The 27991-nt window shown below is 35.9% G+C and overlaps 1 protein-coding gene across 6 annotated transcripts; it reads right to left on the minus strand.

Annotated features, from left to right (window-relative positions):
• Positions 1 to 779: 779 nt before the first annotated feature.
• On the minus strand, positions 780 to 27302 carry BNIP2 (BCL2 interacting protein 2). 6 transcript variants are annotated; one of them, XM_045067544.1, is made up of 11 exons: positions 27097 to 27301; positions 19482 to 19588; positions 18386 to 18453; positions 17260 to 17427; positions 15432 to 15608; positions 11631 to 11733; positions 10764 to 10895; positions 9332 to 9418; positions 9104 to 9202; positions 8314 to 8349; positions 780 to 5439 (listed from the first exon to the last, which is right to left on the minus strand). In XM_045067544.1, the coding sequence occupies exons 2-11, from the start codon at positions 19529 to 19531 to the stop codon at positions 5388 to 5390; spliced, it is 972 nt and encodes a 323-aa protein (XP_044923479.1). In that variant the 5' UTR covers positions 19532 to 19588; positions 27097 to 27301; the 3' UTR covers positions 780 to 5387. The 6 variants fall into 6 exon arrangements, 5 of the variants coding, with proteins under 5 accessions (XP_044923479.1, XP_044923483.1, XP_012915031.1 ...); XM_045067548.1 differs by lacking the exon at positions 17260 to 17427 and having other exon boundaries at positions 27097 to 27302; XM_013059577.2 differs by lacking the exon at positions 9332 to 9418 and having other exon boundaries at positions 27097 to 27302.
• Between the last annotated feature and the right edge of the window lie 689 nt (positions 27303 to 27991).

A 27991-nucleotide genomic window follows, 5' to 3' on the forward strand; every position in this document is an offset into this window, starting at 1 on the left:
CCGAGTAATTCACCAGGTTTGCCAAATCATGCATAAGGGAATTCTAACTTTGAGAGATTAATCTTATCCACTGTTAGATACACAATTAGGAATGTTAGGGCAGTCACACTCTATGCCTTAAGATGTTCTAGGTAATACTGTTGAAGATGTTGCAATACTAAATTGAAGACAAATTGTGAAGATTAGAGCAGGACTTACCATTCAAAACAGGGCTGCAATTCACTTAGCCCAGCAAGCGCTTGTGATTCCTGAAGAATTTTAATGTGGGAGAATTTGTATTTAAAATTTGTACCTAATGGAAGACAAACATTTCAATATATATGGGTTTATAAAAATCCAAATGGTATCCTAAATGTGGATTAAAGGCAGCAATATGTGTACAGCTGTTTGCCATTAAGTAGCTGAACAGTGATTAAGGAGTAAATACATAAGTGTTACCAAGTAGACTCACTCTCTGAGCAGGCCTATAAGCAGAACAGAGTCTCATTTATGGCATGTTTTCAGCCACTTATTGAACTTTTATTGCTGGATTATCCACTACTAAAATGATTCTAAATTATAAAATACAAAGTGTGATAATTAAGGTAACGTTTAAAATTAAAACAGGATGAATACTTCATGCCCTTGAAGAATAGGAAGTAACACCCAGACTACAGAAAAAGAAACAAAAAGTCTTAAACTATTTGAAAGGCTTATGAGATAACTCAGTGTAAACATTTAGTAGCCTAAGAGAAGACCCCCCCCAAAAAAAAAAGTGTGATAAAAATGAGTCAAAAACAAACTTTCCAATTAATTTATTTAAATTCATTAATGTTGCAAAAATATGATGTGCAACAAATCAGGACACAAGTTACCATATTCCTAACAAGTCAAAGGAAAATAAAATATTACATCTCCTTAGTAAATCACGACAACCCTATTATTTCTTACAGGGATCACATCAACATCTTGCACAGTCATCAGAACTGAATTTCTCACGCTGTAAAATGACAGCACCAAGCCAGGCAACATCAACTGAATAGCAGTGAAATGATCACAGCACACTCTGTCTAAATGGCAGCATGTGAACTTATATTAAAAAAGATACTTGAATTTTTGAAATCTGTATCTAAGTGTGTAGGTGTCTAACTCACTCTGAATTAATTGTGTTCTATGTGAATAGTGTCCTATGGACTGTGCAAGTCAGTGGCCCTGAACACACCTCCAACATTTGCTAGCTAGGTTTATGTAAATAAATGGTTTATGGGATGTAACTTTAGAAAGCTCGTGTATATAAAAAGTGCAGTGGAATAGCTAATTGGTATTATTTTCCAAGTTCCTCCTTAGCCACACTGATTGTGAAAGCACAAAGATTCCAAAATGTACATGTTTTAATCTCCTGTAGGTCTTACAAGATAGAATCAGACAGCTATATGAAGCAAACAGCGCAACATTATTCCTTATCGATCTGAAACCTTAATTAAACCCTTGATTTTCATCAGGTTTTTAAGTGCCTTATGCAAACTTTTCATAGCATCCTTAAAAGTAATTCTCAAAACATAAGAAATTAAATAGATCTATCATATACAGTTGCAAGAAAATAACAGCTATGTTCAAATTTTAGTGTCACTCCTCATGTTCAACACAATACTTATTTTCAAGTACCATTTAGAACTTCAAAAGAAACTGATCTGATTCTTATTCATTCAGAATCTTGCGACTGGGGTAGAGGTGAGTGAAAGGATCCCAGGTAATTCTTCTGTACTATTAGAACACTGAGTAGAAAATCTCCCACTTCCCGTACTAGCTGACTTTCTTGGGCGAGTCCAAACTCTTCAGGCTTTCTCCTAGTGACTCCAATCACACAATACCTGTTCCCTGTGACAAGGATAAACTCTAACAGAATAGGTGGTGTAACTAATAAGCATATTAACTCTCCTCTATTCCTTCCTTTTGAGGTTTGTGATCCATTTCTTAAATATCTAAATATTTGAAAAAAAGTAAGAAAGAAAACATGATGGAATGGATTAGCAAATTTCTATTTTCAGCCTATCTTCTCCCTTCTGACTGAGCAATGTTAGCCATTTCCACATATAACACAGGGAAAAGAATGAAGCTACTGTCACCTAATATACACACCTTTACTGATCTCAACAAGAAACTGGCCTGTTCTAACCAATAACACCCTAATGCTAATTTACCTCTCAATTGAAGAAATCTAAAAAAGCCACTTCTGCACTAAATTAAATACTTCCAAATTCCCTGAGCTCTCACATAAAAATAGCCAAATAATAACACTATAATCATCTACAAGAAGTTTCTATCAAAAATCAGATCCTTGACTTTTTTAAATTCTGAAGTTATAGTTGAAGAAATTCTAGCTACTGATATACAATCAGAAAATTTCAGTATTCAGTGCAGTTACCAAATAGTGCTATTCATTTTGGAAGACTATATTAATGTTTGTTTCATAAAATATGAAAAATAATCTAGCCCTAAACTTTAATCTGAGCATTGTAATTGTTGACCCTCTCTGTTCAAATTTGCTTCTGTGTGAAGAGACAAAGCAGAGAGAATATAAATTCTCTTTAGAGGTATTGTCAGCCTTTGCACTCTTCACTCCAGTCTTATTTCACATATTCTATGTGAAGACTGCAGGTTTTCCTGTTGGACACAAGAAAGCCTGTTAGATGGTGCAAAGAGATGCCATACACGGTACTTCCCTTAACAGGGACACATTCAGTGCCACCTGAGATAACAGCCACTCTAAACTCTAAAGTTCTTTCTCTTACTTCCTTGTTATCTTCCTTTCAAACTACCCCACTAGGCCCTCCTTAGGATCCTATCCTTCCATGCCATGAACTGAGTTAAAGGCTATTAAGCTTCAAGTAGGAGGCCAATGTAGCAGTTTTCTTGGTGCTACTAGGAATATAACCAAGCAGAACAAAGGTAAATTATATGTATGAGAAACTTTGGATTAAAAAGAGACACTTGAGACCAAGTATAACAAAATATAGTGGCAAAAATAAAATTAAACCAGTTAAGTTAGATCCATGACCCCAGGAGACAGATAAAATAATATAATTTTATGTACTTTCATTTCAATCAGCAATGGAAAATTAAAATTGAATGCTATGGGAGGAATGTCACATAGTGATAAATTACAAATAACAAACTTCCTAAATGCTTTTCCTCTAACCTATTAGTTATGATCTTAAGCCTTACAGTTATGAAACATTTATTAGGGGACCTGTCCCTATACCAGGTGTCGGGTAGAGCAGGTGTCTTTTAATCCACTGATTCACAACACATGCCTTTCATTATATCCCAAGTGTTACCACTGTTTCCTCTGAATTTTCATGTTCTAACAGATTAAGGTTATTTGTACTTTAAAAATATATTTAGGAACATGCACCACTTTTGCAACAAGTTGTATCTATAGTTAGGGGCAATGCTTGCAAAAGCAAAAGTGAATAAAGGCAATAAACTGTTGACCCTGAAGAACTGTGTACTTTATGTGGAGGAAAACCACCTATGTAAGAAGTTCAGCAAATTTTGAACAGGATAAATATGTATAGAGAAAAGACTGCTTAAAGAGCTCTATAAATATAGACTCTAATCACAATTAAATTCATTGATCCTTTATTCATAATTCTCACATGGTAAATTCCGAAGGAATGCCTAAGTTGTTATTGTTAGTTTGCTTTTTCAACACAAAATTTCTCTAAGGTTTGAGCAAGCAATAATGGTTTTGGCTTTATTTGATATAATAACATCAGTTTAGGATCTGCCTATGGCTGCTGGATTCAAGTTAAGTTAGAAGACTGCTGAGGAACACCTCATCCTGGGAATCCTCCAGCATCTCCCATAACTGGACTTAGTTTAGCATGCCAAGTCTATAACCAAAGAGGACAAAAAGTAAAGGAAAATTCTCTTTTTTAGTAGAAACTTTGTATGAAAAATGGCAATGGTAAAAGCCATATGTGTGTTCAGTCTAGGGCAGAATAAATCCTAAAAGCTTAGCTCTCATCTGCTTCATTTTGCTATTCTAGCACATTCTTTTATAAATTACCTTACAGGAAGGGCTGGGGTGTGGTAGTACCCTTAAATTTGGAGGATACTAATTTTTCCACGTGTGTATGAGTCACACAAGCAGATGATACTATCAGATCAATCTGTTGTTTTAGGATGATTTTGTGGGTTATTAAGTTCTGTTTGGGCACCTCAGTACAATGTATTTCAATGTAGAGTCAAGGTACTTACCAAATTAAATGAAAAGTTTATATGCTTATATCCCATATTGTCCAAAACAGCATAATGTAATGATGCTCTAAGACTTATAAAATAACTTAAATTTACAGTACTGTCAACATGATTCCACAAGGTCAAACACCTGAACCTCTGCTATAAAGTTTCAGTAACCGATACAGAAGTGTTTTGGTAAAGTGCCCACACTGAGAGCAGTTAAAAAGCAGCCCCTATTTTCTACAGAAAAATAGTGACAGTGAGTAACTCATCACATTCTCTGAACACTACACTGCACTCACATATTCTGGAGAGTGATACCCTGGACACACAAGCTTATTTCACATTAGTGAACAGACCTAAAATTTTTATAAAGTTCTGACTTTTGGCCAGAAGATAAAACATCCCATATATACATATATACAAACCCCACTTCTTAGCCTCTTAAATTGTGTAGTTCTAAAAATGGCTTTTTGACTTGTCTTTAAAGTTTAAAAAGGAAAATGTGTGCAATACATTTGTATCTGTGCTTCTGAATTAAGAAACAGTAATAAATGAGGGGGAAAAAAGGTTAGGATAGTATTAATCTTAATCTTCTTAGATTATGTACATGACCTTTGGGTATTCATGAGAACCAGTTTAACTGTCCCTCACCTTATGAGCAACTCTGTTTTCTAAGTTACCCAGGAAATGTATCTAACCATTTACAAGAACAAAAATTCAAACATGCACTTTACAAATCATGGTCTTATTTACCTGCATATTCTTCCACAAGACAGGTATACATTAAAAAATATTGCTCAGAAACAAAAATATATATTATCTCTTTCCTTTACCATTTAGGCATATAAATAGTTTACTGAAGATGATGCATCATTCAACAAACAAATGCAAAAACCGCTTTATATAAAGTGTGGTTCTCTGCTATTTAGCAATATAAAATACAAAATGATTACAATATAATTAGCTAATAAGGAGCTAAATTCAAGAGATTTGCAAACCAATACAGCAGTGAACAGTCCCTTATACAAAAGTCCAGTAAGGAAGAGTCAATTTTGTAACAGATTACATAAAAATCAGGGCCAATAAATGCATTATAAATGCAAAAAAGAGCACTGCTTCATCAGCACATTCTTCAGTCTTGTTTGGACTAGACACCAAACTTACTGTTCACTTTTCGGTTCATCTTGTTTTCCATTAAGTTCTTGATCAACTCTGTTTAATGAAAAACAATAGAGATAATAAGACACTAGCAACTAAACAATTTTCTTTCTAAAAATTGTGACTACTTTTAGCATAGAATATTATTCTGTTAAAAACAAAGCTTTGCAAAGAAGCAGACATAGTAAAAAAGTTACCAAACATTTCCCCAACCAGGAAAGATAATTTTTAAAGACAAGAGGACACTGACAAGAAATGTGCTTGTTGTTTCTTTGAAGATTACTGAATACTGTACACAAAAGCTCAGAGTTTTATTAAAAGTTAAATTGCAACAGGTATATTAAAATCTTAAACTGTAGCATGGCTGGGATCTAATTGATTAGAGAGTGGCAGGAAAAACAACTCCCTCAAAAATGATTTTGTTAACTGACATACTAAAATGTCACCAAATGATCCATGTTTTTAAATTCAGTGATAAAAATGCATATTTACAGAAATGATTCTCCAAAATTTTTTATTAGTATACATAGAATGTAAATGCTTTTCACTTATTTTGATAGTAAGAAGCCATCAAATAATTGGAAATATCTAGATGTGGTTAAAAATCGAACTGAATTAGAGTGGGTTGCATAGAGACCAAAATTTAGGCAAGTGGGGATTAGAAGAATTATGTAATTACAACACAACTATAAACAACACTTTAAAAATAATATACAACAGTCTATTACTCTTTTTACTAGTCTGAATTACTGATGGAGGGGAGTTTAAAACTTGGTACAATATATGAAGATACTCTTCACACTTGTTTCCAATTTTTGATCATCACCACCCATTACTAGGAGCACCTGAACATCAGTGAATGAAACCTAAAAGTCTTGGTCTGTGTAAAGTCAAATTAATAACATTTAAAAACATTTTTTATGCTGGTATCAAAAATATAAGAGGTATATAGTCTCGATAAGGCATGCAATATACATCCGGTCTTTTCAACATCTGAAATCTGTTAAATTAGTTCTTATGAACTATTTTCACAATTACTTGATTTTTCAACTACATTCAAACACTTTAACAGCTGCACTCTCTCTGGCCACACTTGCACTGAGTCGTTTGAAAGAAACAGTTACAACATTTGACACTACCGTGTGTGCACACGGAGTTTTGAATCCTCCTTATGCCCGGTACTCATCAGAGAGATGTCACCTTAAGTAAGCTCCTCCACACACAGCCTCTGTTACATTTTAAAAAATATTCTCCTTTAAAAAAAAAATGCTCCTTTATTTTTAAAACTTGAATGTTACCATCTTCAAGCTGACAATGATTTATTGTTTTTTTTAAGACTAACAAACCATGCCAAAACTAACAAGTGTCTGAAAGATATACGTAGTGATTCTATTACAGTTAAACAAGACAAAAAAAAAAAAAAAAAGAAAAACTCAAGATAAAATAGTATTGATTGGTATCAAACAACATATTAAATAAAAAGTATAGTTCCACTATTTTTCTGATGCCTAAATTCCAGGTAACTAAATACTAAGAACTTTGTAAAAAGGCACAATACAGCGGATTTTATCAACAAAGGCAATTCATTTTGAAATCCATGAAGCATTTGGCTTCATTATACAGTTAAAGATTGTATTTTTAATTTCAGTTATCTGTCTGGCAAGTGTACACCAGTGCCTAGAAAGGGGAAAAAAAAAATCAGCAATATCTAAAATTACCATCCACATCTCTATGTAAAAATGTTCATTAAACTGTTAAGTGTCCTATAAAAATGTAGAGCTATGGTTCCATCACATGGTCAACTGAATTCTTGCTCATCAACACAGTCAAAATGTGTTCAAAGAATTAGTTCCTTATAATTGTTTCCTTAGAATGGTCAAAATGGTAATAACTACATACAATAAGAAAGACTATACTAAAGCTGTTTTGCTAATTTGTCATTATTTAAAAAAAAAAAAAATCCATTAACAAGTCAGCTCCAAATCCTACACTGTTCTAAATTGCTATTTAAAATGGTAACTCTTGGGCGCCTGGGTGGCTCAGTGGGTTAAGCTGCCGCCTTCGGCTCAGGTCATGATCTCGGGGTCCTGGGATCGAGTCCCGCATCGGGCTCTCTGCTCAGCAGGGAGCCTGCTTCCTCTTCTCTCTCTCTCTGCCTGCCTCTCTGCCTACTTTTGATCTCTCTCTGTCAAATAAATAAAATCTTTAAAAAATAAATAAATAAATAAATAAACGAATATATAAATAAATAAATAATGGTAACTCTTTTATACCTTGCCTTTCATCTTCTATGCCGAGATATTAATAGCTAATAGTTTGTTATGCTCAAAGCAGAAGTATTCAAAATTAAAGATGGAAAGCAGAGTGTTTAACTATTTAACAGTATATTACTGAATTTTAGGTATTTTATCATATGTAGAATTTGACTGGTTAGCAGGCCGTTTAAGCGTATAGGGAAATCAATGTTGGTTAGCCAAAGAATATGTGCATTGCAAATATACTCATAAACCCCAGGGAAATAAACTATTTCTTTAGAAGAGTACATATATATTTATCAAAAGCACTAGTTAGACATATAAGTAAAATGGTGAAACAAATAAAAAAGTCTTAGAAGTAATTGGTTTTCCAAATAGTTTTCTTAGCAGTTTCTTTGGTTTTGCAATCAGTACCTGTAACATGAAGGAGTAAGGAGGGGCTACGGCCTTTAATTCCTCATGGGCATTAATATATGATGTTAGAACAGGGTGAATCCAAGCCATATTCAGCATCAGGAACTTCAGATTCACTCTATATTTGAATTCTGGGGTATGTTTATATTTACAAATGCTGTTATCTTTGTCTACAAGCTAACCAACCAATAAGGAAGAGTTAGTCTGTGCAATGCAAATGGACTAGTCTAGATGCAACCCAGTCAAGGTGTGCATATACCTTTTTTGTTTCTTTTTAAACTTTTCTTCTTCATACCTTGGTAGGGAAGAGTTATTTCAGTAAATATACATGTTATGAAGATAAACAAAACTTGAAAAAAAGGCACTGACAATAAACTCATATAAGTCTGCAGGCAAAACCAAAACTATTTAACACACTATGTAGAAAGTCAAAATTGATCTAAGAAATCTCGCTTTACACATTCAACAGACTAAACCTCAAATCAGTAGACCAAAAAACTTTTTCGACACTACAGCAGAGCGATGTTCAAGGATTTATGTTAATAGCCTTCTACCAAATCCTTTTAAAAAATTAGATGGGAGGTGAATTCAGTAAACAGAACATATTCCAGCCACTGGAATGAACCAAGGTTAGGCTGATATAAATAATATATTTCGCCAGTAATAGGATTATTCAGCGCATGGATGAATTTACTCAAATTTGGAGAACAGCATGTTCAAGTATGGAGAATGTTCTTTAGTACTGACTGATCAGGAAATCACCTCTTAAGATTGCAAATAGTCTTTAAAAAGAAATAGTCTTTAAAAATAAAAATTAACTACAACCAGATATAATCCTTCCTGCTTCCTCAGGTGATGGCCTGAAGAAAACAGTATGGGGAAGGTGCTGGAAAATGGCTTCTTTCCCTTTTCCTTAGCTACAAAAACAAGAGCAGTTACAAAATATTTATCATACAGGAAGTGAAAAGGAGGAGTATTGAAAAATATTTACCTCTTGCACATCAATATATAAAGATCCAATACAATTAAAGAAATAAAACAAAACATACTGTTTTATGCATTCTGGTATGCCAACATATTCCATGGGGACAAGTTCCGCTAGTTCTGCCAAATTAAAGACGTATCTAATTTTTTGGCTGAATTTTGAGCTATGGAAGAAAATAAAGATAATTACCTCAATATTCTGACCAACAGAACTGACAAGAAATTCACATAAGGAGCTGGTGTTTTGTTTCTTTTTTTTTTTTTTTTTAAGTCAATGACTCTCAGAAAATTACCTAATAAAGGGTCTTGTGACAGCTAGAAGTGTTCTGATAAACCATGAGGGATGTACAATGATTAGTGATTTTAGGTTTTTCCGTAACCTGGAGTTAAAAAAAAAAAAAAAGGAAAGGAAAGGAAACAAAAATTTTAAAGCTCTATAAATTCTAATGCTAGGAAAAAAGGTAAGACATCATTAAGTATGTGCAACTTTACACACACACACACACACACACACACACACACACACTCCTCATCCAGAAGTTCATTTAGATATGATATTCCTAAAGACAAGGAAATACACTCTTGAATTCTGATGGTCTTTTCTACTGCTACGAGATGAGCTTTACTGCATTTGGCTAAATTTATGTCCACAGTATAGCCTGTTGTTAAATGTCTCCTAGATATATTCACTTGTCTTTAGAATTCTGTCAACCAGGGGTAGAGGACAATACTGAATACGAAATTTCATTTTTCAGGATGAGAGGGGAACTGGTACTCATTTCTTCAACACCATGAAAGGCATTATGCCACAAGAACAGGAAATGTAAATCAGAGTCTAAAATTCTGAATAAAAATTACCGGCATTACCCTGAATGACTTAAAATGACCAAAAAAACCCTGCTGTTTTATTATGCATATTCCACACTTAAGTAAAGTGACCATTAAGGATTTTTTTTTTAAATCGTTAAGAACTAGCCCATGCCATGTTTAGATATTTAGAGAAACCTATTAATGAATCTGAGTTCATTAAACTAGTTCAAGTTAGCTATAGCTTAAATCAAACCAACTGGAGATTCGAAGTTCCTCCCATTAGCATTGATGACTAACTGTTGAGGAGAATACACTCCCTAGAGCTGATTCCAAAGTAAGATTATGGCTAAGCATCTTAAAAACCATAAAATATGCTAAGCACTATGAGTTAGGCAAAATTCAGAATGTACTAAAATAGGAAATGTATTAAGTTCTTCATTCTTTCCTAAAATACAAGTTATAGGGAAATGTTCAATGTGGTACAAATAAGGAGAAAAAAAGGACTATTTTATAGTTTTGTTTTAAGGGATTATTCTTTATTAAACAGATCAAAACTAATTTTTCATGATATTCTAAAATACTGAACTGAGAAAACAGAAATGTGTTATAAAATTTACAAGTATAATTTATAGTGCCCTTAGGTGACGACAGGAAATAAAATTGAATAAAGCTATTATAAAAATTATTGAGACTGGGGTGCCTGGGTGGCTCAGTAGGTTAAAGCCTCCGCCTTTGGCTCAGGATCGAGCCCCACATCGGGCTCTCTGCTTAGCAGGGAGCCTGCTTCCTCCTCTCTCTGCCTGCTTCTCTTGTGATCTCTGTCTGTCAAATAAATAAAGTCTTTAAAAAAAAAAAAGAAAATTCTTCTAAAAAAAAAAATTATTCAGACTAGCTTTCAATGTGTATTTACAATACCTTCTATCAATTTGCTGATAGCATTTCCTGAGCCATCCCAGACTGGGCATTTTCCTTCGAGTTGTAGCACCATTTAAATAAACTATCATGTAGTTTTCTGCTACTAATAGCTCCAAAGTGCCAATAACATACCTATAAAGACAAATTGAGTTTAAGCCTTAAGTACTACTTTGCAGAACCAAGAAAATTATCCAAATTATATAATGCTCTTCCTTCCCTTCAGTGACAGCAAAACCAATTAAAATTTCAGAACTGTTATAGTTGGTATTATGAATATGTAACTCTAAAAGAGTTACCTTCTAGAAATACACGTTTAAAAGTCTATGGATGAACTGACATGATTTCTGGGACTTGCTTCAAAGTTATACAATGGAAGAGTATACATTTTGGGAATGAAGTATAAACCTATTAACTGTGGAAGCGTTTGATTTATACACAAATATTCAATACACTTCTTTTACCTTCATATAAGTTTGAAATTTTCCCAGTAAGTTTTTTTTTAAAAATACCACTAACTTAAGAAATAGAATGACTCTGTGGAAATAGAATTGAGTCAGTTCAGTTACATTTGGCTTTTTGGGAGTAAATGCATTTAGCCATATGATTTTGAGATAAAAATAATTTCTTTACATTTAATGTAAAATAAAGAAGTTAGAACAGATAATCTGAAATATCCATTCCAGTTTTAAACTGGTAATTTTCCTGTTGAGTTGGAAAATGCATACTTTTATAATGCCAAAGAATAAGGACTTAAAGAACTGGAATGGGGATAATTATAATCTTCTCCCAGGCAAAGTTCACTTCCTTAAGCTGGAAATCTAATTAACCGAGAATTCTGTCCACATTTTTCTGTGAAGGTATACTTACTTAAAGAGATTGTCCATCAGGTATCTATAGTTAGGCTGACCACTTTCAGGCATAAAACAGACAGCAAACACAACAATGGCATTTAATCCATCCCCGTAATATCCTGAAAATTAAGTCAAAGATAAAAACACCAGCATGATTTTACTTTTGCAGAGGAAATCTGTACAGCTGACAGATTATAGTGGTTCATGTTCCACAAATTTTTTGATCAAAAAACATGGTTTCGTTTTTAACCTTATAGAGCCTTATAGATCTTTAAATCCCCTCTTCTCAAAATGAGAATAAAATCTGAAGAGGAAATAGTGGGTATAAAAACCAGAAACCCATTTAAAGTAGCATAATCAGAAAGCCAGTATTATTTTAGTAAACAGACAAAAGAAGTGATATAATCCAAGCAGGCATAATATGAAGACATCTGCAACACTCTTATGCAATTTATGGTTAAAGTGGATGCTTCTGAAAAAATACCTTTACACTCAACAATGCCTAGCATTTTGGAGATTCTAGAATAATGAAAACTACAATAACATCTCTGGCAATTTTAACTGAAGAAAAAGTGTTAAAATGTATATGTTTGTTATAATCTCTCGTATCTAGTAACATTGTTTTAACTTTCATTTCCATTGTTAACAAACATGCACTGAAAAGGTTTAAACACTTCAAGTACACTAGCATCTATCTCAATCTCTTAGTCACAAAACACATTGCTATAATTCAATAGCATAAAATGGTCCTAATTATTTCCCCCTAATATAAATAAAGCACTCTTTTTGAAAGATACTAGGTTTAAACCATGAGGCAGGTCTCACAACTTGTTTCCTATGAACTGGCTGAATTAATCCAAGACTGTGAACTTCCTGATCCAGATTATCCTGTTTTCTTCATCTGAATAGAATTAAATTAGGCGGAATAATGTAAATGCAAACATTCAAGTGATTTGCTTTCAGATGAATGAAGACTATAGAAATACAGAGGGGAATGCATTTGGCAGAAAGTAAATTAAGTAGAAAGGACTCTACATAAAAAACAAAACAAAACAAAAAAAAACAAAAAAACCCCGCAATCTGTTTAACCTATGTGGTCCCCTTTCTTGAATTAGGATTCCGTAATAAGAAATGTTCTAGAAATGAGATATCACCTCACACCAGTCAGAATGGCTAAAATAAACAAGTCAGGAAATGACAGATGCTGGCGAGGATGCGGAGAAAGGGGAACCCTCCTACACTGTTGGTGGGAATGCAAGCTGGTGCAGCCACTCTGGAAAACAGCATGGAGGTTCCTCAAAATGTTGAAAATAGAACTGCCCTATGACCCAGCAATTGCACTATTGGGTATTTACCCTAAAGATACAAACGTAGTGATCCAAAGGGGCACGTGCACCCGAATGTTTATAGCAGCAATGTCCACAATAGCCAAACTATGGAAAGAACCTAGATGTCCATCAACAGATGAATGGATCAAGAAGATGTGGTATATATACACAATGGAATACTATGCAGCCATAAAAAGAAATAAAATCTTGCCATTTGCAACAACATGGATGGAACTAGAGCATATCATGCTTAGCAAAATAAGTCAAGCAGAGAAAGAAAACTATCATATGATCTCCCTGATATGAGGAAGTGGTGATGCAACATGGGGGCTTAAGTGGGTAGGAGAAGAATCAATGAAACAAGATGGGATTGGGAGGGAGACAAACCATAAGTGACTCTTAATCTCACAAAACAAACTGAGGGTTGCTGGGGGGAGGGGGTTTGGGAGAAGGGGGTGGGATTATGGACATTGGGGAGGGTATGTGCTTTGGTGAGTGCTGTGAAGTGTGTAAACCTGGTGATTCACAGACCTGTACCCCTGGGGATAAAAATATATGTTTATAAAAAATAAAAAATTTAAAAAAAAAAAAAAGAAAAGAAATGTTCTAGAGGGGCACCAGGGTGGCTCAGTGGGTTAAGCCTCTACCTTCTGCTCAGGTCATGATCCAGGGTCCTGGGATAGAGCCCTGCATTGGGCTCTCTGCTCAGCAAGGAGCCTGCTTCCTCCTCTCTCTCTGCCTGCCTCTCTGCCTACTTGTGATCTCTGTCAAATAAATAAATAAAATCTTTAAAACAAAAACAAAAACAAAAAAGGAAAGAAATGTTCTAGAGAGTGACTTGCATTTTGACTACCATTAACGTTCTGACGCTATTTACAGTGTCTAGGTAAACTTCTATATATGGCACGGTCAGGATGGTTAGAAGTTATAATCATACTCCCATAGCCTTTCCTATTTGACTTGTGATTTAAGAAACGAAGCCTTGTATTTTTGGATATCCTACAAATATGCAAAGCTGGTGCTCCATAAAAATGTGGAATGGACTAGTTCTATACTTTATGGTAAAACTAAATGATTTATTCAGGGTTTTATTGTTTGATTTTTTTTTTTTTTTAAGATTTTATTTATTTATTTGCCAGAGAGAGAAAGAGAGCACAAGCAGGGGGGGCAGCAGGCTCCCCACTGAGCAGGGAACCCAATGTGGGGCAAGATCCCAAGACAACTGGATCATGACCTGAGCCAAAGGCAGAAGGCTGACACTTAACCAACTGAATCACCCAGGCATACCTATTCAGGGTTTTAATGTAAAATAAGAGTCATAGTTTAAAATGCCAGGTTTTACTTATATACACAAAAAGACAAGTACAAGAATGTTCAAAGCAGTTTTAATCATAACGGCCCAAATAGGAAACAACTTATAAGTCCATCAAAAGAAAAATGAATAAGCCAACTGTGGTTTATCCATACAATGAAATACTACTTAGTAATGAAAAGGAATGAACAACAGACACAAGCAACAACATGGATAAATGTCAAAAACATGCTGAGCAAAAAAAAAGTCAACAAAAGAGGGTATACTATATGATTCCAGTTAAACGAAATTCTAGAACAGGCAAAAGTAATCATGGGGGCGGACATTAGAATAGTGGTTACTGGAAGGGGGTATTCATTGGGAAGGAGTCTGAGAGAATTTTGGGGGGCAATGAAAATGTTTTACATGTCTAGCTGTAGGTGATATGGTTCTATGGGCATCTGTCAAAACTCACTGAATCCTACCTTTCAGATTCGAAGTGAAAAAGTCAGAAAGAAGAAAAACAAACACTGTATGGTATCACTTATACGCAGAATCTAAAAACACCGAACTTAGAAACAGAGACTAAAATGGTGTTTACCAGGGTCTAGGGGGAAAGAAGATATGTTGGTCAAAGGGTACAAACTTACAGTTACGTGATGAGTAAGTTGTAGGGATCTAATGCACAGCGTAACGACTATATACAGTAATACTGTATTATGTAAAGTTGCTAAGAGAATAGATCCTAAATGTTCTCACCACAAAAAAGAAAGGCTAATTATTATGCAATATGTATTGTATCAGATCAACATGTTTTAACCTTAAACTTAACAATATGTCAATTATATCTCATGAAGCTGGGGAAAAACTGCAAATGCTACAAAAAAGATTTATACCATTTCACTATATATAAATTATAAATGCATAAAAAAGGAGAGAAAGCCCCAGTTTCGGGGTTGTCTAGAGGTCAGGTAGAAAACAGTTTTCACTGTATATTCTTATACCTTTTGAATATACTGTGTGCATGTACTAATGATTTTTAAATTTAGTTTTATCCTTTTACTTCAAACCTGTTGTTTCTAAAATGACATGATAAATGTTCACTATATATACATCTTTAACTCAAGATAGAGGAGTTTCTTTAGGCATTTACATTTCTGATATTGCACTAAAAAATATGCTCTTTGATAGCTCTTACCTCCATGGCTGATAACTTTCTTATAGGGTTCAATTGCCTTCATATCAACCCTGTGGTCTTGTTCTCCAATTCGGAACATACGCCAGCGTCGTCCATCTTCTTTTTCCTCTGCTGTTGTGTACTCAGTAATCGAGCCTTTCCTAATAACTTCAGTAGTTTTGGGTTTTGGAAGATCATCTGTCAAAATAAAAGGTTTTTGAATCACAAATTGTTATTTGTACAGTAAAAATCAAATTACATGTTAACCACTTTACTATCTAATTAGATTGTTCAGAGAATATTTCATTATACCTTCCATGGAATTTTAAGTACTACTTCTGTAACAGAGGAAAAGGCTTGTTATTGATAATGAAGCCATTTTATGTTTTTGGAAATTATGGTTAACTTTTTTTGTATTGGCTATTTCAGAAAGCAATTCACAGTGCAATGTATGTGCATAAGTTCAAAAAAGATAATTCATACAGCCATCAGAATCTTAGTACATTGGCCTTACAATGCTGTTCAGATTCTATTTACAACACTATTCTTGGAAGTTACCACTATGGGTTATTTAAAGTAACTGAGAGCAAATTGGTTTTTTGTTCTTGAGCACATAAATTATTCCCCAAACACTGTAATACCAGATAGAAAGTGGTTAACCAGTCAATGATTATTTCTCATTTGATCAGGTTTATTGAGCAGAAATTTACTGATAATATTCTGATGTGTACATGCAAACATCTATTTTAAATTGACATTAGCCAAAGCAGAAGCACCAATGATTAGGTGTAGTTTATAGTTCAAGATTGCACTTTAGCGGATTTTAAATGAAGTAATGATTTTCAAAATTTTAGTATCGTAGTCCTTACCAAAAGATGGGGGGAGGGGAACCTACGGCATGTTAGTTGTTTGTTTCCAAGATAAAGCTGTTAACGGAAAATATCCTTCCAGGAAATGACTACAGCAGCATTAAAGAAAGAAGAGACAAAACACATAGGCAGAAAACTATTTCAGTATCTTTTTAAAATATTGCTTATTACTGGACTGCTTATTGAACCAGTAAAATAGGGAAGAGAAAAGGAACAAAGATACAGTATATCAAGGATCTTACTCTTTACTGCAGATAAGACACATAGGGCTAAAACACTGCTTTCAAGTAAAAATCATTCTAAAGATGGAATATACAAACAACTATATAAAGATACTATACACAGAAATTATCTAATTAAAGAAAACATGCAAAGCAAAACAGATGCCAATTCCTTTGAATTCCAAATAACTAATAATAAGGAATATAAAGTTTGGGGACTAAGAGTATACATTAATTCAAGATGGTTGTTTACATAGTGCAGTACTATCAGACAAACCTAATTAAAACATCACCCTAAAAAAACTCCCTTCAAAGCTCCCTCTCTGCAAACCCCTAACTACTTTTAGCATATTCCCTATGTTACATGTCTCTTTAAAGCTTTTTTCTTAGCTGATTGACTAAATAAAAGAACATGCCATAATGATCAAGCAGTATTTTGGGAGCAGCATGAAAAAACATAACTTCACAATACTGGGCAATTAAGACAGAAAATAAAGCCACCCTATTAAAAACAGTTTTGAAAGCGATGAGAATATTCAGTGCCAGCAGAATTTCCCATCTTAGTAACAAAATATAGCAGGAACTTTAAAAAAAAAAGTAACTTCATATGTCAACAAAATCCCTTAATCATTGATTTTAGGTTCAAGATAAAGTTTTAAGTTTTCAATTATCCTAATATGAGACTACTATTCAAAAAACATATGTATAGAAAGACAAACATTCATTAATAAAGATCAGATAAAACACTGAAACATTTACCTTCCCACTCAAATTCATTACTGTTTTCTGATGGCGTGTCTAAGCCATCTAAGTCAATCTCCCCACTTTCATCCAAATCATCTGACAGCACAGAGCCATCGCTAGGATCCAGGGTCAGGCTAATATCTGGAGCCATGAGTTTCTTTCTTACTTTATTTCCATTAACTTCTAGCGAGCACGGAATGGGTTAAAAAAAAAAAAAAGTGAAAAACAGATTAGAAGGAATGTTTACTTGCTCAAGTTGAATAGGAGAAAAAAATTTTAAAAATATTTATTTTTTTAAGGAATCTGGGTGGTTCAGTCGGTTAAGCAGTTGCCTTTGGCTCAGGTCATGATCTCAGGGTGGGTCCTGGGATCCAGCCGTGAATCAGGCTCCCTGCTCAGTGAGGAGTCTGCTTCTCCCCCATTCTCTGTTCCTCTCCCTGCTCATGCGCTCTCTCTCCCTTGCTCTCTCCTTTCACACTCTCTGCCTCTCTCTCAAGTAAATAAATAAAAATCTTAAAAATATATTTATATTTTTGAGAGAGTGAGAGTGTGAGTATGTGAGCAGGGGGAGGGGCAGAGAGAAAGGAAGAATCTTAGGCAGCCCCCCACCACCCTGTACAGAGCCCAACCCATGGTTTGATCTCATGACCTTGAAATCATGACCTGGGCCAAAATCAAGAGTAGGATGCTTAACTGACTGAGCCACCCAGGTGCCCCGATTTAGAGAAAAATTCTAATCACTTCATTCTTGAGAAAAATAACATGAATCAAACATAATTCCAAAGCATTAATTTACAAACCTTGGATTTTGATCGTTATTGCTTCTACATCATGGAAAGACAACACATTCCAGCAAGGATATATCTTTTTAAGTAATAGAGGCAAACATTACAGTCAACTTACCACTAAAAATGATCTCCTCTCAACCTTTTACTATAGAAATTTCCCAAGCCCAAGGGTATGTTTTTGCATGTTAAATTTCCAAAGCATTCAAAAAATGCTTTCTTAAACATTCACTTACTCTTTGGCTCGGTATAATAGAATAAAAAGTGAGTATACTTTTTTTCCTTGACAAAGAATGTGTTAAAAAAAATAGCATAAAATCCACCATTTCATTGAAACTCAAGTGCCAAGTTCTTACCAGGCTGGTTCTCTGGTCCACTTACAGCTAATACATCTGCTTCCATACTATCATCCTCTGGTAAAGGTCTAGAAAATACAGACAAAATTTTTAATTCACAAATTAAAAGAACTTTTTTGTAGTTCAAAGAGCTATTAAAAATATCTCATAGAACCAATTATGTGGAAAACTGAAGAAAGTGGTTTCTTAAGCTTCAGTAATTTACAAACGACTTTTAAAGACAAAATTTTCAGACTGTCAGATGATTTACATATTTATGTAAGTAACACATAAAAGTAGATATAACTTCCTTATGTAACTGCTCTTAAGTATAACTACAAAACAAACCTAAAAATTACAAACAACCTAAAAAAAATAGAACTCAAATGCATGAGCTTAATGTGAAATACAATAAATACAATGTGTGGTGAAGGTAAATGGTCCCTCATGTGAGAGGATGGCAACGAGGGCTACAATTCTTCTGAGCTCAGCATTTCTATATTATTCCTATTATCACCATGTGCTATGTAGTGACTTGGTACTTCCACCAGCTGTCCATATTCCCACTGTTAAGGGACCTTCCTGTGCCCTGAGATGGTCTTCTGACCAAGATGGGATGAAAGCACAATGGTCTGCCTTTGCCCTTTTTCTCTTAACCTAGTGGTACCCACACAAATACAACTACAAATGCAAACGTGTCCAAGTAGCTGGCCGGATAATCTAAAAAACCCTTATTTAGTAAGCTTTCTTTTAAAATAGAAGCAGAAAATTTAACAATTCTTACAGACATCTAAAGAATCCCTTCTCCCAGGAAGCCCTTAGACTCATTTAGAAATACCACATTTAAGCATTCTTTATAACAGCAAACATTTTACATTTAAATGTTGAAAACAAAAATAAAGATTATGGGAAGATCACATATATATTTGGTGGAAAATAAGATACTGGAAAATTCATCTAACTGCTGGAAAGGAATTTTCATTTTCTAGTATCAAATGAACACTTTTTGACACTGGGTTTCTGTAAGAAGCTCAATAGTCACTTAATAAGTGACATCTTAGTAAAGACATTTTGAAGTTTTGTTTTAAATCTGTTTTCATTTGAAAGCATTGCTCACATTGGAAAATCTTCATCTTGCCATTCTTCTTTAAGTTCCACACCTTCCATCCTCAGCTTAGATTCAATATCAACTACAAACTCCTGATAATCCGGAGAGCCAATGCCCTGGGAAAAGAGGAAAATTTGTGACAACATATTTTCCATGTTCCTTTTTATCTGCTAAAAAGGTGCAATAATCTTATAATAATCTTCATTCACATTCCACCCTGGTCATGGAATCAATTTATTGGGTTGCAACTACCATTAAAAAAAAAAAAAAAAGAATTAGAATGAAAATCAGGGTATATATATTCTAGTAAAGTAAGTACCATTTGTAGTAAGGGTATTGTGTAGTAAAAATATCTGCTTTCAGTTATATATATGCATGTGTGTCCCAGGTTGTGATTTAAATTTTAAGAATGTAGAAAGAATCTGAGGTGTGGGGGGGTGAGGCACAAGGAACAAAAGTAAATATATTCTTTACTCTGGACCCATAATTAAATTTTCTGTCTTCTGGATAGAAGCTGATCCTAGAAATTGAACATTAGCAAATTGTATTTACATTCATGATTCAGTAAAGCCAAGTGGTATGTGTGCTGCATCTTTTAAAAACTGACATATAATTAATTTTTTTAAAGATTTTATTTATTTATTTGAGATAGAGAGAGCAAGCACGAGAGGGGAGAGGTCAGAGGTAGAAGCAGAGAGCCTGATGTGAATGGAACTGGATCCTGGGACTCTAGGATCATGACCTGAGCTGAAGGCAGTTTCTTAAACAACTGAGCCACCCAGGTGCCCTATAATTGACATTTTAAAAAATATTATTTATTTATTTGACACAGAGAGAGAGTGAGCACAAGCAGGGGAAAAGGCAGAGAGAGGGAGAAGCATGCTTCCTGGTGAGCAGGGAGCCTGATGTGGGGCTTGATCACAGGACCCTACGATCATGACCTGAGCCAAAGACGAGGCTTAACCCACTGAGCCATCAGGTCTCCCTGTAATTAACACTATTAAACTGAAGCATAATTAATATGTGCACTGTTTTCTATACTTCCATTTCTGTAGTTTCAATTCCATCATTCCAGAGTCACTAAAAAAAAGGCTACTCAGTAACTATCCAGTAAATGAATGCTACATTTTGATTTGCTTTGTATCTACACTAAACTTTTCCCATGTAGTTCAGCATGTTTTCAGGCATGGACTTAGTGACTATTTCTGTTCATGCAATTACACATGCTCACCTAGGCCATTTAGTTTTAGTTTCAGTCTGTCCAAGGAGAGGTGTTGGTCCTGACATTCTCACTTGACAAAGTGAAGAATGCAGAGATTGGTTTGGTTGATGGAATAAGACCTGGAAGTTTAAGTATATCATTTAAGAAGTCATAAAGATCAGCGGGTTAATGTCACAAAAACTGTGACAACTTTAGGGGCACAAGAGGTACAAATGAGCTAATATTTAGTTCAGCTGCATTAAAGCAAGTCAATAGATGACTGAAGTTTGTTTTTTTTTTTTTTAAAGCAGTAGAACATGCATTTCTTAAGAGATAAAAAGTAACACTACAAGTATTAAACAAAGCAAGAAGTGATTGGTCCCAGTGGAAGAAGAAAGAAAGTGAGATGGGGAGAATGACTGATACTTTTCATAGTAAATCCTAACCTATCTGACTTTTAAAACCATGTATATATAATTTTAAAAATACTTTTCAAATAAAACAAATGGTGCCAGCCATTCACTTCAATTAGTTTTGTAAAACAAAGACATGATGCCTCCACATACTGGAGTATTACTCAGGCATAAAAGAGAATGAAATCTTGCCATTTGCAACAACATGGATTGATCTCGAGGCTATAATGCTAAGTGAAAAAAAATCCGAAAAAGACAAATACCATATGATTTCACACATATGTGGAATTTAAGAAACAAAACATGAACAAAATAGATAAAAAACAGACTTAACTACATAGAACAAACTGGTGGGGAGGCGGGTAGGAAATGAATGGAAGAGTGAAGGAAGGTTAAGAGTACACTTCTCATCATGAGCATTGAGTAACACACAGAATTGCTGAATCATTACACGGTACACCTGAAACTAATACAAGACTGTTAATTATACTGGAATAAAAAAATTAAAAAATAAAACAAAGATGTGGTCATGATTTACAATTGCTTTATCTGCTGCCATTACAATGCTCAAAAGATATACAAAGCTATACAGAAAAAGCATTATGCTTAGAACAACAACAAAATTACACTGATAATTTTCTAAAGTGTTAGATTTTTACATGGTAAACTAAATTTATATCTCTGCCAAGACTGGGAGGCTCTCTTCTCAGTTTGAATTCTTACTTATACTCAAGGAACGGTTTCACACGTTCTCAAAAGGTTTAAATTTTCGAGGACCCACTTTCAAGGACAGAAAAAATGGCCAATGCTCTATTCCTCACCAATATATTTGCTTGGAAAACTCAGTATTTATATATGTGAGTAAGTCATTTTTAATTCTCTGGGAAAACACTGAGCCAGGCAATGTTGAGAAATTACTGGAAAACACACCTAAATTACAGTGATCTTAACTTAATTTACCACATTCTGTTTCTCATACACAGTCTACACCTCAACACAGTCTTCACTGATCACTTCATTGATTGTTCTCTGATGGCAACTTCTGTAGAGAAGAAAATAAATAAAAAAGAGATACCTATCCTACCAATCTCTTATATTCTGGACACAGAACTAGTATAAAGACCCCCAAATTGTGGCCAACAAACCCAAATACTTAATGCTTATTCCCTTAGAAATTAATGCTCATGTGAGACTGAAACACTCTATTACTAAAGCTTTAAAACTGTCTCTTCCAGGGCACCTGGGTGGCTCAGTGGGTTAAAGCCTCTGCCTTTGGCTCAGGTCATGGTCCCAGGGTCCTGGGATCTAGCCCCGCATCGGGCTCTCTGCTCAGCAGGGAGCCTGCTTCCTCCTCTCTCCCTGCCTGCCTCTCTGCCTACTTGTGATCTCTGTCTCTGTCAAATAAATAAATAAAATCTTTAAAAAATAAAAAAAAAATACCCCTCCATACACAGAAAAATATTCAGTATCTCAAAATTAAAAGCAGAGATTGAAAGTTGCTATTACTACATTCCCAACACCTCGCATGGTGTCTGGTACATAAGCCTGTAAATGTTAGTTATCTGAATATTTTAAGGTAGGGCACTGGATAGCAGGCTTTGTTTTGCTCTACCCCTTGGGCTTATTTTTCTTATTCAACTACATTATTCAACAGGCTTCCTGTTGTTTTACCCTCAAAAAGTGTAATGAAAATATTTAGGGCAACCCACACACATGCAATTATCAATTTCTGTTGGTAAAATCATTCATTATTTGCAAGAGAAAGTATGTAACTTGTGAAATTCTATAAGACAAGCCATGTCCTTTAGTTCCCCTACCACTTGAATAAGTCTATCACTTGAAAACTCCTCTCAACATAGAAAGCCTGAGTCCTTCAGGTCTCTCAACTGATTTATTAAACTTTTACTTCAAAATCGTATTGAAGCATGTGATTTCAATACACAAAGCACATGGGTATGGATATTTAGTTCAGGGATAATTATTTAAGCTAGTTAAACAGAACCTAGGAGAGATACAGATAGATTCACTCTTGACCATCTCAGCACAGACTGTAAGGCGAAAAATACACTAGGTAGACAAAAAGTTCAAACAATTTAGAGAGTATTGTTCTTGGAAGGGCTTAATCATCAGCAGCTGTAAGAACAGGAAACAAACAAGAAAGGAGCAATATAAGCACAACCACTGAGAAGGAAATCAGGACAATGCTGACTCACAATTAACTGTGGCTGTTTCCCATTTTTTGTTCATAAATCTGGTCAATTAGAATGGGGAAATAACACTTTAAGATGCCATTTGTTAAAATAACCTAATGCAACAGGAATTACTTGATTTCTCAACATACTTGTGTTTCTGAGACCACATGATTATTTACACCAATTCAGATAAATTCAGAACACTTGCTGATCCCTCAGTGAAGTTAATAATCAAGAAAAACGGAGTACCTACTAACACAATTGTGTCAGTAGGGAGATGTGGTGGTAAATTCAACCAAGGGAAATGTGGTGGTAAATTCAACCAAGACGAAGAAGAGGATTGCCCTATGCAACTCAGCAATATAAGCAAAAATTAAATATTAAAATCATATTTACAACTGTCTAAATTATAAATTGTAATCTTACATGCAACTTTACTATTATGTTGTTTAATCCTGCTGCTGGAATAGGTGCTGATAACCACCATCTATGCTGAAATCACTTACTAATGGCAGAAGCAAATGCCCAGGCAAGTCTTTCACTTCTCCATTTAAACAAAAGGGCTTCATTGTAAATATTTATGTTCTCTTTTCTCTATGAGGCTGGCAACACTGGTAGTGCTGTAGGAAAATACTTTAGGCCAGTCTATATGTTTGCAAAGATCACCAAACACGTCCAGAAAAATCTTAAACACTTGTCACTGTTTCCTTGAGAGCAGGGTCATGTAGGTTTTTAAGAATGAAATGACACAGGGCGCCTGGGTGGCTCAGTGGGTCAAAGCCTCTGCCTTCGGCTCAGGTCATGATCTCAGGGTCCTGGGATGGAGCCCTGTATCGGGCTCTCTGCCAACAGGGAGCCTGCTTCCTCCTCTCTCTCTCTCTGCCTGCCTCTCTGCCTGCTTGTGATCTCTGTCAAATAAATAAAAATCTTTAAAAAAAGAATGAAATGACACAATGTGATGTCACCTTACGTCTGTTAGAATGACCATTCTTGAATAGACAAGGAAGAGCAAATGATAGAGAAAAAGGAGCCCCTGTGAACTGTTGACAAGAATGTAAATTGGTAAAGCCACTACAGAGAACAGTATGGAGGTTCCTCAAAAAGTTAAAAATAGAAATACCATATGATCCAGCAATTCCACTTCTGGGTATTTATCTAAAGGAAAAGAAATTACTATCTCAAAAAGATATATGCAGCCCCATATTCACTGCAGCATTATTTACAATAGCCAAGATATGGAGGCAACCTGTTTCTACTGATAAACGAATGGATAAAGAAATCGTGGTATATACACACAACGGAATATTGTTTAGCCATAAAAAGAATGAAATCTTGCCAGATGGGACAACATGGATATAGATCTTGAGGGCAGACAGACAGATCTTAAGTCAGACAGAGAAAGACAAATATTATATGGTCTCACTTATATGTGGAATCTTAAAACACAGACACATGCACACACCGAGTTCAAAGATGCAGAAAACAGACTGGTGATTGCCAGAGGGGATGGGGCTGGACGAATGGGTGAAGGGGGTCAAAAGGGACAAACTACCAGCTATAAAGTAAATTCTAAGGATGTAATGTATAGCACGGTGATTATAGCTAATACTGTGTTACATATCTGAAAGGTGCTAAGAAAATAATTCTTAAAAGTTTTCATCACAAAAAAATTTTAATGTGCGCCAATGAATGTTAAATACATTCACTGTGGTGATCATTTCCCAATATATAAAAATATCGAATCATTGTTTGTATGTACACCTGAAACCAATATAATGTTATATGCCAGTTGTACCTCAATTTAAAAAAAGAACAAAATGAGATAATCTACCTGAAATGTTAACACAAAAAATACGAGAAAAATTACAATGCTGCTGACTTTTCTCAAAATTGTGAAAATAGGGACGCCTGGGTGGCTCAGTTGGTTGGACGACTGCCTTCGGCTCAGGTCATGATCCTGGAGTCCCGGGATCGAGTCCCGCATCGGACTCCCAGCTCCACGGGGAGTCTGCTTCTCTCTCTCACCTTCTCCTCGTTCAAGCTCTCTCTCTCACTGTCTCTCTCTCAAGTAAATAAATAAAATCTTTAAAAAAAAATTGTGAAAATAAAGCAAAGGATAATTATGCCACCTACAAACAGTACTTTTATGATCAGTATGCAGAACATACTGGAGAAGCTCTAAGACCTTTAAGAAGATTGAAGTCTAATATTGATCTCTGACACTTTATTGTAGTTATATATTATTTGTTGTATAAAATTGTAATTGTAGAATACTACTATCATCATACTGTACTAGTATTCTGCTTTATACAATATAAGCTTAAGATAATTTTCAATCCACTGTCAGCCGTGGTTAATATTTCAGTCCTGGCTATATATACTTCCTTTTTTAGATGCCCTCCTCCATCACTGCTCCTACAGGCTTTGCTGCTGAGGCCATGAAGGGAATCACTTTCCTTTTCACATTTACTAACTACTTGCACATTCATCATTCCTATATGTTCTAATCAACAAAACATCAAAAACAATGTTTTCCCAATAAAAACACTGGTGTTATTATCCCGGTTTTACATATGAGGCAAATGACATCACTTCTTGGTTCCCAGATTAAATGTAGACTGTTTCTAATATAGCACACTGTTTCCAGTTCACTGGGAACTTTATACAGAGTAAGCCTGTAATGCCAGATTTGGTTATCTTTAACTTCAAAGGTCTTCTAACACTTAAAGGACACAAAGGTACTGACTTATGATCTAGTTCAAGATTCGTGTTTGCAGAAGTACACCGGTCATACTTCCTGTATAAGCCCAACAATGTTAGGCTGCAATAGAAGAGATTATGAAGAACGAGAATAGTTTAGAAGAAATGTAAAATGACAAGAACTAAGCAAAAGATGTGAGAGTTCATCAAGAAGATAGTATAGGAGGTAACTAAATTGGGTAATTTCAGTTATCAACGTTATTTACAAGTTGCAGAAATTCTTATAAAATTTTAGAAAAAGAGTATGTTTCATTGAAAAGGTTAAGAAACTAGGCATGAAGAGAAATAGAGATCTAATCAAAAGGTGAGGCTGGAAAAAAAGCAACTCTAAAATGCAATCACACACTTCATTCAATTAACTTTAAGGAAGGCACTATGACTGCCGGGATGAACACGACAAAAGCCGTGCTCTCAAAGGGCTCCCGCAACAGGCAGACAAGGGAAGTTTCAAAGCAACGTTGTAGACGCGAATAAAGTTAACAGGAGCTGATCTAGTACATCTCCATCTGCATCAGATACACCCCAAACACCCCAAACCATTAAGTAAAAAGTTATGTCTGAATCCACGCGGGAACTCGGCTTTTAAACGTAGGAAAAGTCTACTAAAGCCTTCATTACAAATGTCGCTTCCGTGTCTATTCCCCGAGGGTACAGGGCACATCAGACGTCCGAGTTTCTTTGTTCTGTACCAGAACGGACGCTGGTTTTACGTTCGCGACCAAAGTGGCCGGTCACCGCACCCAGACCAGGGTGTGTGCAGCGGGGCCGAGAGGGGGGCAAGTTCCATCCAGAGCACAACAGCACAAACGGAAAAGGGGTGGCCGGGGGGCGGACAAGGATAGCAAAGGCAAACAGGAGCCGAGCCAAGGGCGGGGGCCTAAACTGGGCGGGGATCCGGGAAGCGCCTCGCGAGCAGGTTCCCGGGCGCCCCCTACGTCGGATAACCCTCTGAGCGTCCTCTCTCAGGCTGTCCGAGGGGCACTCACCCCTCCGACGTCCACCCCAGGCCTGCTCTCAGCCCAGACCCGCCGTGCCCAGCCTTCCCCGGCCGCACTCACCCCGCAGGAAGCCTTGGCTCCCTCGTCTTCTTCGCCCCTCCAGGCCGGCGACGTGGGACTGACGGCCAGGGCGTAGGAGATAGCGCCGAGAGGAGCCCGCTCCCCTCGGACAGCAGCGGCGACCCGGGCCCAGTCCCCAGTCTACAGCTGCTGCGGCAGCAGCTGACCCGGATGCAGAGTGCGGCCCCGACGGAAGTGACAGTATCCCGGCCTTCTTCAGGCGCGGCGGCCCGCGGAGATGGAGGCGTGGCTTCTCCGAGCCGCCTAGCCTCTGCCCCGCCCCCTTGACCGTCGCGGACTGGCGTCCGCGCACGCGCCTGAGTGCAAGCCCGCATCCCACCTGGGTACCTTGGTACCTGGGTATCTCTCTACTTTGGTTCTTGGCCCGTGAGACTCAGAGATATTTTTACATTATTAATGTTGGCTTTCGTGATCATTAAAACAATTTTATAGGATAAAATGGGTGAAGATACGGGAGGGGAAAATATCCGAAGCCTCATTTTGGGAAACTAAACCTCAGAAGAATCCTTAGAATTTTGTAAAATTCTCGAGGGTGAATACAACAGTGCTGCCCAGACTATATGTAGGGAGCCGATCAGATTAATTTTTTGAATTACCAGTTAGTTGTGGTCCATGCTCTGGTAAGATAAGATAAAAATGTTAGAAACATTTTATCATTAGAGTCAACAGCTATATATTACCTGTAAAGTTACTTACTCTCAATTTCTGTTCCTGCCTGGCCTTGGACTGGTAACTGAAGGACCCAGCTCTGTGCATCGTACTTGGAGTAACAATGCTGCTCCCCAGCTTTAAGGAACTAAGATTAGTTTGGAGGACATAATAATCCCTCTCAGAATTCTTAGGAATTCTTATCCACTAATACCGACAAAGGCAG

The sequence above is a fragment of the Mustela putorius genome, unplaced genomic scaffold (assembly GCF_011764305.1).
Source record: "Mustela putorius furo isolate JIRA1106 unplaced genomic scaffold, ASM1176430v1.1 tig00003896_pilon_pilon_pilon, whole genome shotgun sequence".
Lineage (NCBI taxonomy): Eukaryota > Metazoa > Chordata > Mammalia > Carnivora > Mustelidae > Mustela > Mustela putorius.

Bases quoted from the DNA above. Each gene is read 5' to 3' on its own strand.
- BNIP2 (XM_045067544.1), bottom strand. From the start codon at position 19,531: ATGGAAGGTGTGGAACTTAAAGAAGAATGGCAAGATGAAGATTTTCCA. The intron at 8,350-9,103 runs GTATGTTTTGTT...TTCCCTACCAAG, and splicing joins ATACCAGAATGCATAAAACA to GTATGAAGAAGAAAAGTTTA. The intron at 5,440-8,313 runs GTATATGCACAC...TTCATTAAACAG, and splicing joins TTTAAAAAGAAACAAAAAAG to AGTTGATCAAGAACTTAATG.